This window comes from Anolis sagrei, chromosome 2, assembly GCF_037176765.1.
Source record: "Anolis sagrei isolate rAnoSag1 chromosome 2, rAnoSag1.mat, whole genome shotgun sequence".
Classification (NCBI taxonomy): domain Eukaryota; kingdom Metazoa; phylum Chordata; class Lepidosauria; order Squamata; family Dactyloidae; genus Anolis; species Anolis sagrei.
The window spans coordinates 140758572-140770169 of NC_090022.1; the positions used below are offsets into that span (position 1 = coordinate 140758572).

The window sequence follows — 11598 nt, forward strand, 5'->3', positions numbered from 1 at the left end:
CGCCTTTTCTGCCCAACAGCGCTGGTGCCTCTCCAGACCTCTGAAGCTAGGTTTCACTGAATGGTGACAAAAGTGGCCCAATCATGGGGTACTTTTCGATAAGATGTGTTCAGGAGGTTTCCACTGCCACCCTTTGAGATCTGCCAGAGGAGCCGGGATTTGGGCCCTCTTCTCCCTGAGGCCTCGTCCGGCGTTCCAGTCACTTTGCAACACTGGCTCTGTGCCCAGCCTGTGCTGTAACGACAACCCTAATCCACAGGCAATGATTAAGTATGCAGGTCCCAGCAGTCCGTTTTGTTTCTTCCTCATTCTTTGTTAAAAATCCAACTGTTAGCAAGAGTAGAGGACAGTCGAATATTAGGGCCCATCCACACAGCCCTATATCCCAGAATATCAAGGCAGAAATCCCACAATATCTGCTTTGAGCAGGGTTATCTGAGCCCACACTCTGATGTGGGATTTCCTGCTTTGATATTCTGGGATATAGGGCTGTGTGGAAGGGCTCTTAGAAAGCCTTGTACCTCATTTTTTCTTCTTGTATTTATTGCTGATCTGAACAACTGGCAGCCCACATTTACCTGCAACTGCGTTTTGAACATGAATCTAGAATGATTAAAGTGGGATTTACCTCATAGCTGACATTTTTTTCAGATGAACACTTGATACTAAGACGACCCTCCAGGTGCGTAATAAATAATACTGGAACTATTTTGCAATAAAAATTAATTAATTACAGTTACGTTGAACTCTAGTCAGTGAGGTTCCCAATCTTTTTTTGACCAGGGACCACTCTCCAACATTAGTACCAGATGGGTTACAAATCAGTTTTTGGTCAATTTTAGATTTGGGTTGGTTGTTTGTGGTGCCGATTCAGAAAATTGCATTGGATAGACCACATCAACTTTAGTTTCTGAACAGAACATATGCCATCCAGTAGTCACCATCTGCTCGCCCACATAAAACCATATTTCATAATCTAGATCTGATGTGGTAGTAGTAATCTTTTGTGGGTCGTCAGCCTCTCCCCTCCCAACATCCCCAATTTTGTGAGACCGGTCGCTCGTTACCACATGGTTTTGAGCCAACGGTGTAGTAATGGTGAGGCCACAGACTATATTTCGTTCTTGCAGACCACTGTTGGTCCATGGACCACAGGTTGGAAACCCTGTTTTGTCCTGTCAGGAGTGACTTGAGAAACTGCAAGTCGCTTCTGGTTTGAGAGAATTAGCCGTCATGCCCTGATGATTTGATGTTTTTATCATCCTTGTGAGAGGCTTCTCTCATGTCCCCGCATGAGGAGCTGGAGTCGATGGAGGGAGCTCATCCGCCTCTCCCCGGATTTGAACCTGCGACCTGACGGTCTTCAGTCCTGCCGGCACAGGGGTTTAACCCACTGCGCCACCGGGAGCTCCTACCACTCCCCTAAAGACACCAGATCCCACCTGAAAGCTAAGTAGGGTCAGCCCTGTCCATGCAGTTAGTATTTGAATGCTGTAGTGCAACATGAAAGAGGCCTTTGGCTGCAGTCTTCTTTATGCTCTTGTTTCGATGCCCCAGTCAGCAGTCAACTGCGTTTTTGTTCCTGTGGAAACTGCTCCCACAGCATATGGTTACAAATTAAGGGGGGAGATTTTAGAAGCTTCTCTCTCAACAAGCCAAAGTTTTTGATGCCTGGGAAATGAGTTAATCTTAGAGCTGACATAACTGAATTACTTCCTATTTATTACAGTGAGGGGACGCAACTAAAGAAAAAATGTGCTGACGAAAGCCTGGCACAGAGTTGATCCAAAGTCACTCAGGGCATGGCCACTTTCATGTGATTGCCTTAACAAAGTAGGGAGGCCAATTTGATATAGTCCACACTTCATTTTAGCCCATGCTGAACGTTTTCATTAGATGATGTATAGTGTCCACTTATCATACTTATGCTTTGAGTGCATATATGTAAAAAAAAAGACTGCAAATATTTTGGTAGCTTAAATAATAAACTTTATGAAATAAACTGAGCAGAAGTAGCATTGTTTGTAGAAAGCAATACTTCAGCATTCCAGTTCAGCAAAAGACATCTGCCTCTTTATGGAAGTAGGTGAATGATTAGCCATTCTGCAATCCAAAGGGTGAGGCCACACTGAATGCTGATGGTACTTGTTTTATTATATAGATATGAATCTATCCAACTTCTGTAGTTGACTACACGAACATAGATTCCAGGATGTTTTGGAATGCCACAGACAGCAGAAGAGCTGGTGATTCCTAAAATATAATATTTGGTGACATTTTGAAAATGACACATTAGTGGTCCACCGTTGTCTCCCTGAAACATGAAAAATATACTTCAGCATTGCTTATAGCATTCTGAAGTCTAGGGATGAAATAGAAGAAATGAGTCTCACTTAAACCCACATATTAAAAGCATACTCCTTTACAAGCAGATATATGTAGATAACTCTGGAAAATCTGAAAAGGGTAATCATGCTTTGATTTGAATCTATTCCCTATGAATAGGTTGCTTACAAAAGTTTACAGTGAATGTATTAGTATACCAGCTACATGTTCAATGAGCGTAACCTAAAGAAGGTAGGTTCGTTCTCTACTTTAATACATTATCAAGAACATATTGTGCATGTTGTAAAGAAGTGATTAGAAATATTACATTGTGGTATTTCTAAGGTCAGTCTATCAAGATTTCTAATGTAAATTTTGTCACAAAGAGATAGTAATTTGAGGAAAAGATGTTAGGTTACTTTGTTACTACCTTCACTTATTGCTTGGAAATACAGTTTGGCCAAATATGCTTAAAATATAGAAGGGGTTATTTCTACTTTACCTCGCAGTTATCTACATGTCCACTTGCAGAGCCCACACACATCACATTTCTTGATATTATCCCTTTATACCACTCATACTTATTACAAGTATATAGTGGAAGAATGTCTACTTGTGCTTCTTGTAATGTAAGTTTAAATTTACCTGAAAAAGAAGCACAAAATATTGCTGGGAGTATGCTTAAGGTAAGCCATTCACAGTTAGGCAATCTCATTTTTTATTTCTATCAAAACAGTTTCATTGAAATCACTATTAATTAATGCCAACACTCTTTCAATTTCTTAAATGAGTATTCTTGGGTGCTATGTGTAAGAGTGAAATCCAGCAAGCATAACAATTTGAGTGGTAACTAAAACGCCCAGAGATCTGGGTTAATCTCACGTGTTTTCCTGCCACTTTTGTCATTTTTTTTAAATTCAAAAAATCTAAAGAAAAAATAAAATTCTACAATCTTTGAAGTAGTAGCACTAAAAACACCATCTGGATAAAGCATCCTAATTCAATCAGTTTTTCCTTACTTGTCATATACATCAGTATAATATGAACAGCAAGTTATACAATATGTAGATTGAAAAGTGAAGGTAGCTACATTTGGAGAAGATTATTTGTTTTTTATATTTCAGTGTAAAGCTAGTCATATAAGTTTCCAAGTAACTGTTACATTTGTGCTGGCAAATATGAGATTTGTAGATAGAGCTGTCTTCTATAGATTAGACAATGTTCATAATGTCTTAACAATTTAAAACTCCACAGCTTTTATCCAAAGTAATAAGGTGAAATAAATGAATTTTGCCAATAAATATTTACATTTATTTTAGTTTGATGTAGGAGAAGTTTACAAGCTCATATTATGAGCATCACAAATATCTACAGGATAAACAGACCAAGTGTTTTACTGATAGTATACAAAGAAGTTATAACACAGAAGCCTTTAGTCAATTAGGCCATCCTACTGCTGGAACAAGGAAATGACAAATCCTCCTTACCATTTACTCATGGGCAGATGGGGAAGGCTATTTCTACAAAAGCAAGCTTTATAACTTTAAAAAATCCCATTAAGTCTTGGGAGAATACACCCCTCCCTCTCTGACTAGAAGTCCAATATCTTATGGATAGTATTAATACATCATCCATTTCACATTCTCAGAAGAAATTCTGGTCTACCTAACAGATGGATGCAAATGTATTGCACGTGCTATTGGATTTACCTGAGAAAAACCCAAAAAACTAGAACTGCAAGATATAACAGCCAGACCAGCTGCAAAAGATACACAGTTCTCATTAAAATACACAATGATTCTGAGCTGCCTATAAATTTGTTTTCCGCATCAAAATTAAATGGCACTCATCGACATTTCTAGTAGAAGTTTATTCAGAGAAACTCCAGGTTTTTGTCATCTTGGTAAAACAATGTAGCTAAGAAAAATGGCATATATGATTCTGGCCATAAAAATGTGAATGTATATGCATCACCATGGCTTTGAATGTACAGGTCTTATCTGTAATGTGTGAAATAAACTAGAATCACAACAACAACACAACAAACTATATCAGTTTATTCCGAAGAAGAATGAAAAGGTTTACCTTTCTTCTCTCTTTTTCCCCATCCACTTATGTAACATAGGTTCTTATCAGGCACTAGATGAAAAATGTCAGGTAAGCAAACAGGCTGAATATATTCATTGTACGTGACAGACTTCAGTAGTTTAAACAAGGCAATGTCATTTTCATAGCTGCCCTCTTTGAAATCAGGATGGATTATGATATCTCTCACTCGTTCAGCTATAGTATGAGACTTCCATTTGTAAAGGTGATGCAAGCCAATCACAGCCCGCCAATACTCCGGGTTCCTATGACAATAAAACATCTTTAGAATCAATTACTATAACTTGAAAGTATTTTAGACTTTAAAGAAATGAAACATTTACAACTTAACATATTGTGTAGACTCAGGGAAAGATGTGCATGTTATAAAGTGGAACACAGTCATTGACACAGGAGTTACTATTCAAGGTTCCCAGGTGTCACTGAATTTCACTCTGCAAAAAGTTGTCCTTTGTGTAATTAAGTGTCTATACTACTACAAATTAAAGGACAATAAATAACTACTGGATGAATGCAAGCAACTGGAAATGAATACACTTAATTTGAAAAGTCCATTAACACAGCTGTACAGAATTACAAGAATTAAAATGTGACCAATATAAGTTATGATTGATCTTTAAAAAGTTATGAATGTGAAATATTTTTTCAGTCTTAACTCTGGTGAGCCCTTATGCCTTTTAAAATTCAAGCTCCAACCACAAATTTCAGTTCCTAAGAACACTGAATAGCTTTCCATCTCTAATGTAAATACTAATGAGAATATATTGTTCAGATGTAATTGTATCATCTTAGTAGCAGCATGAAACAGCCCCAAGTTATTTTACAGATTACATAAAAACCTCAAAGGAAAATAAAAATGTTTGTGGTATTTCCATAATCCACGAAAAAACAATTACGGATTTAGACACAATAACTTCAGAACTCATTCACACAAAATGATTCATTTGCAAACATTGTTTAAGAGATTCCACTAAGAAAAATGTGTACAGAACACAGCAAGAAAGGCAGTAGGCATGTGTGTACCAGATCAAATTCCATTTCCAGTTGCTGGCTTTGGCTATCATTTCACCCAGCTCTTTCCTGTTGACCTCCTTGCTCTATAGTTCCTCTCTATATTATGGTGCCTCCAGACAGGTACTTCTAACACTACTACTCAGGCAGCATTGTGCAATGATTCTTTCTCCTTTACAAGTGAAAAATAGAAAAAAATCTGGGTTCATAATCAACAGTCTGGAATGATTCTTTTGACTTGCAACAATCTTATATGGGAGAGAAGTAGGAGGGTCACTGATGCTTTAAAATGCATTATTCTCTAAAGCAAATTCATTCTTATAAAAAAGAATATTGGGGCAGCTATGGACAGACATCCCATTCATCAGAACACTATTAGGTAGCAATTTTGAATTCCTAATTTTGATAATATTTGGGGTGAATAGAACACAATTAAGAACTAAAAGATACATACACCCATTTTTTAACGCAGTGTGCTGCTGTCAGCACAAAGTTGTTATCAATTAAAGAGCCACCACATTCATGGCGATATCCACCTAATGCAACGCGGTAGAGCTGAAGGCTAACTTGCCATGGCCATGCCCCGACCTGAGCATCATGTCCACCTACAATCCAAGTATCTAGTGTCATGTCATTCACAGAAGGCCTTGTTCCACAATCTAGAAGTCAAAACACACAATATTTGCAAAAGTCATAGCAAGCAAAACAGCGTTGAAAATTGTTAGTGCAGTCCTAGGCAGAGAATTTGCAGAATAGAGGTAACAATCTCACTGAGATGACCTGAGATGCGTGAACAGACTTATAATACTTAAAAATACTACTCTGTACAATAACATCTTCAAGTAGTTTGGATTAAAATGTCCCAATTGAAATACATATAATAAAATTATAAAATTAAAACAAATGTTTTATTAACTTTACAGATAATGGAAAGTTTTAATGAAGCACTAGGGGGTTTTTGCCTCTCAAATTGTATGTGAGAGTGTTTAAGTGGTCAGGTGCCACTATTAAGGAGTGCAGGCTTTTTGGTATTACACAGCCATACTTCAAAGGATATAGAATGTCAAAAGAATTTACTTCAAGTATCAGAAATTAACAGAGGGCAATAACGGAGAAGCTGTGTTGTATGGCTCATAAGTGGCATTTAAGATTGTTTTTTGTAACTATCCCAATTGAATTTGAGTTCCACTCCACAAATGACCAAAAGTGCTTCTGACAAGAGGCTCTGGGAAGTTCAATTGGCCATTTCATTGCATTGGGAGTTGGATCTGCTTGCCTTTTGAAAGGCAGTGAGTGATCAGGCTTTTTCCCAAACAAGAAACTACTGTCTCCTCACTTTCTTTTTGATAATGTTGTAAACCTTTTCATCTATTCCTGTCATGTTGAAGGGTGTACAATGCTCCAAACAAAATTTCAGCAAAATTACCAGCAATACTTCCAGAGGCTTTGGGAAGTGCTACTAACTGTTCTGGGATAAAATTATTGGGACCCCAACCTTGAGAGGTAAACATTAGTTTACTTAGAGTCTTCAAGGTTGGTGATAAATTTTAAACATGGCTTGATTGTAGGCAGCCACCACTAGAGTTCCTGAACAGCTGTATTCTGCATGGACCGCACCTGAAGATATAATTTCATATTATTTCATACAGATTATTATTGCACCCTGGTATTAGTTCAGAACATGCACATCATCACCTGGTCCAGGTGCTACAAAAAATAAAACTGAGTAACATTAGTAGATTAATCACATCATACTTGCCACAAATTGCTTAATACTTTTAATATTTTAACTGTTTATTATTACTTGACTTATTAGTCAAAAATGTTCTAAATGTTTTACTTGTATATCTAAATTGCAATTTTGTTGTTTATTTTATTGATCTGTTTGTTACACTTTGTCGGCATTGAATGTTTGCCTTTTTAAAAAAAAAACTGCCCTGAGTCCCCTCAGGGAGATAGGGCAGGATAAAAATAAAGTTTTATTATTATACCCCAATTATCCTAATGATTTCCTCAAACATCTTCAAATATATTTTAAATACAATTAATTTAAGATATTGACCTAAAAATGTATACCTCAACCTAACAAAGTTAGCAAACCAATACATCTTTATGGACATTTGGTCACAATTACACAAGTCCAACCTCTGACCTGTTTCAGTTTCTAAAGATCCTCGGCAAATCAGAGAGCATGCAAATTCCAGGGCATAAGTGGAAGCCTGCTGAAACATGTCATGAGTATAATATGAAACAAGTATTTTGGCAGAAACTTTGGCACTGACTACTGAAAAACTCCCCATAGCATCCTGGTATCTATCAGATTCTATAAGCTTCCTGTACTAGAAAATCTCAATCAGTTACCCACATCTCCAGGGAGGGATTTGCACTGTGAGATCAAACTGGCTGCACAATAGCTAAATTACTTACAGATCTCCACTCTCACAACCTGTAATCAAAGCCATGCTAAGATTTTTTTCCTCTGAATTATGTACCAGGTTTACTATAAATTGAAACAGACTAAAAGTTGCCATGGAAACCATGAAGTCCTCAGTTGATCTTGTTATACAACCAATAAGCTTAGGGTTCTCCAACACATTTGAATCTGCCAAAGCATTACAGCCATCAAACACTATGATAGGTGATATATAAAAAGCAGGCTGATGCAGGGCAGACTGCCTTCCAAATGAGCAAAACAGAACCTTTATGGGTGGCAGTCACTCTTCCAAGCCTGCACTCCACCTTGCACCAAGTGCACAATGTTGAATCAGATCTATACTGCTTACTTTATTACTCAGGCCTCATTAATGCAACCCAGTCTGGCTCCCTCATCTATGATAACTGAGACCCTATTTTGAACCACACCACCTGGCATTCATTAATAGCATCAACCCAGAGGGTGCAGTAGCAACCCACTAGTAATTTGTAAAACAGGATCGGAGGAAGGAACATCTAGGTCTCCTGCTCCTCCAATAAATTCTTCTCCTCAGTTTAGAGTAGTATTCTTCACCCAAAACTTCTTCCTCCATTTTCCTCTTCCTTCTAACATATGTGAGTTCATAAGACCTTTCCCACACGCTAGGTAACACAGTGTAAATCTATAAAATGTAATCTCCAAAAAGTTTACAACAACAGCTATGGAATTGTGCTATTTATTTAATTTATTTGCCATATTTATATATCACCTTTCTCAGCCCGAAGGCAACTCAAGGCACTAGGCACACTAGGCACAATTCAATCCCCGAACAACATAAAATACATTTAAAAACATTTAGCATATAATATAAAAACCATACAAAAACAATAAAAACATAAATCCTCAGCGTCTCCTTACTAAAATCATTTTCTAGTCGCATCATCCAGTTGTTCTGTAGATCTATATTTGCCTGTTACTCTGCATTTGCAAATGCTTGCTAAAGTTCTAATACATAGAAGTAGAAGTAAAATGTTTCCCCTTGACATTAAATCTAGTCATGTCAGACTCTGGGGGGTAGTGCTCATCTCGATTTCTGAGCCAAAGAGCCGGTGTTGTCCGTAGACACCTGGTCATGTGGCCAGCATGACTGCATGGAGCATTGTTACGTTCCCGCCAAGGTGGTACCTATTGATCTACTCACATTTGAATGTTTTCAAACTGCTAAGTTGGCAGAAGCTGAGCCTAACAGTGGGAGCTCACCCCGCTCCCAGATTCAAACCGCTGACCTTTCAATCAGCACATTCAGCAGCTCAACCCGCTGCACCACCGGGGGCCCTAATACATAGAAATATACAATGTTAATTTGACAATGTGTGATTTTAATGAAAAATGAGAGCTGCAGAATGCAAGTAGGAGGGGTTCAATAAGTAAAAGATAATGCTGACTATAATAAAAAACGTAGAATTTGATCATGTCTTAGATGTTATACGACAAATATTCTAGGTATTTTGAAGATGAAGCTACTTGCAAATATTGTGACTACACAACTGGTATGATTCCAGCTGTGCAGGTGTCCAGACCACCATAGGACTCAAGTTGTGATGGAAGAATTCTCAATTTAGAGGGCCTTAGGATTTGACAAGGTCACGTCTGGCTGCCCACTTGTACACCTGGCCTCTGCCCTTCCTAACATTACATCTAATAAGGAGGGGCTGGTTGCTTCTAGGATGTTTTGAATTATCTTATTAACAATAAAGACATGTTATTATTTTCTCATTTTGATATATTTATGTTTTTATTTATCTTTTAAATGTACTCAATGTGTTTCTAAACCTCTCAGAGGGCTTAGTTTTCAGGTTAGTTTGAAAGTGCAACACATCACAGCAGTAAACAAATATATGACAGATGCCAATAGCCTGATCACTTGAACACAATATTTCTCTTATTGGGAGGCGTTCCACTGGAAAAGTAATGTTTCAAAATTGCCAGTCTCCATTATTAGAATTTGCTATGGCTAGAAGATATTTTTTTTCAAAATTCCCAAAAGCAAACCTAATGAATATAAAGGACCACTGTTATATTATAAAGTAAAGTAAAAGTAAAGGTTTCCCCTTGACATGAAGTCTAGTCGTGTCCAGCTTTGGAAGGTGGTGCTCATCTCCATTTCTAAGCCAAAGTGCTGGCATCTGTAGGCGGCTCCAAGGTCATGTGGTCTGCATGACACACCGTTACCTTCCCACCAAGGCGGTACCTATTGATCTACTCACATTTGCATGTTTTCAAACTGCTAGATTGGCAGAAGCTGGGGCTAACAGCGGGAGGTGACTGCTCCCTGTATTCAAACTGCCAACCTTTTGGCCAGCAAATTCAGCTCAGCGGTTAAACCAGCTGCGCCATCAAGGGGACCGTTTTACTATAGCATTGATTATAACTGGAATTAGAATCATAGAGTTGGAAGAGACCTTGTGGGCCATCCAATCCAACCCCCTGCCAAGAAGCAGGAAAACTGCATTCAAAGCACCCCTGACAGATGGCCATCCAGCCTCTGTTTAAAAGCTTCCAAAGAAGGAGCCTCTACCACACTCCAGGGCAGAGAGTTCCACTGCTGAACAGCTCTCACAGTCAGGAAGTTCTTCCTCATGTTCAGATGGAATCTCCTTTCTTGTAGTTTGAAGCCATTGTTCCACGTCCTAATCTCCAGGGCAGCAAAAAACAAGTTCGCTCCCTCCTCCCTATGACTTCCTCTCACATATTTATACACGGCTATCATGTCTCCTCTCAGCCTTCTCTTCATGCCCAGCTCTTTAAGCTGCTCCTCATAGGATTTGTTCTCCAGACTCTTGACCATTTGAAATGAGCCAATACACAGGTTCTAGTTATCACAGAGGCCTTCAAACCAAACCAAGGCCCCGGGGAACCAATCTAGCAATCATAGTAAACACTGATTCATATATGCTTTTCACAGCATTACTCGAAAATAGCCAACATTACCCAGTGCTGACATAGTGTGCACAGATGTCAATCGAGAAGTGCTTTAAGTATCTTTCTCATGCTTGTAATGCCCCCCCCCCCGGTCCCCCAAGCTGATTTTACGAGGCATTAGGAAAACACTTCAAGGTCTGAGCAGAAAGATCGCTCGGGATTTGTGAAGCTATCGATTCCGTCTGAAACCTATCTGGCACCACGCCTTGGTACAAACAGCTCTGCTCAGGTGAGAAGCGAGAGGAAACGTCCGAAGGTGCTTGGTCGCTTTCCCTACCCACAGAGACCCCGCTCCTCTACGCATGAGGGAAGCGACCAGGCGAAAAGGCGCGAGGGAGCGGAGTTTCCGGGTCTCTCTCTGAGGAGAAACCAAGCCTTCCTTCCTTCCGTCCGACTCCGAGGTACCCTCCACGCGCATGCGCACGCCATCCCTCCCTTTTCCCCCGACGCGAGGCCTCTTTCGACGCTTTCTCCCGCAAAGGAGCGCCCGGCTCAGGGCCGAGGAGCGGGGAGAAGCCGTGCTCACCGCCTTCAAAGCTCGTGACGGACAGGGCTTTAATGAGCCCCACCAGAACCGCCAGAAACGAAGCCGAGTCTGAGGAGAAACCCTGGAACATCTTCCCCCTAGAAAACAAAATGGCGGGCGAAAGTGGAACTCATCCCCTTGGGCGGGAAGAGGGCGCGTGAGCGTCACGTGACTCTGGGTGGCCAAGTGGGCGGGACCCGGGCTGCCTCTGCACCAGAGGTTCCCAAACCTATTT

The 11598-nt window shown here is 39.6% G+C and overlaps 1 protein-coding gene across 1 annotated transcript; it reads right to left on the reverse strand.

Annotated features, from left to right (window-relative positions):
- Positions 1 to 1953: 1953 nt before the first annotated feature.
- LOC132768279 (transmembrane protease serine 12-like) lies at positions 1954 to 11519 on the reverse strand. The gene is made up of 5 exons (XM_060764015.2): positions 11364 to 11519; positions 5897 to 6101; positions 4411 to 4676; positions 2828 to 2970; positions 1954 to 2314 (listed from the first exon to the last, which is right to left on the reverse strand). Exons 1-5 carry the CDS (start codon positions 11452 to 11454, stop codon positions 2075 to 2077), a joined length of 945 nt encoding a protein of 314 aa, XP_060619998.2. The 5' UTR covers positions 11455 to 11519; the 3' UTR covers positions 1954 to 2074.
- Between the last annotated feature and the right edge of the window lie 79 nt (positions 11520 to 11598).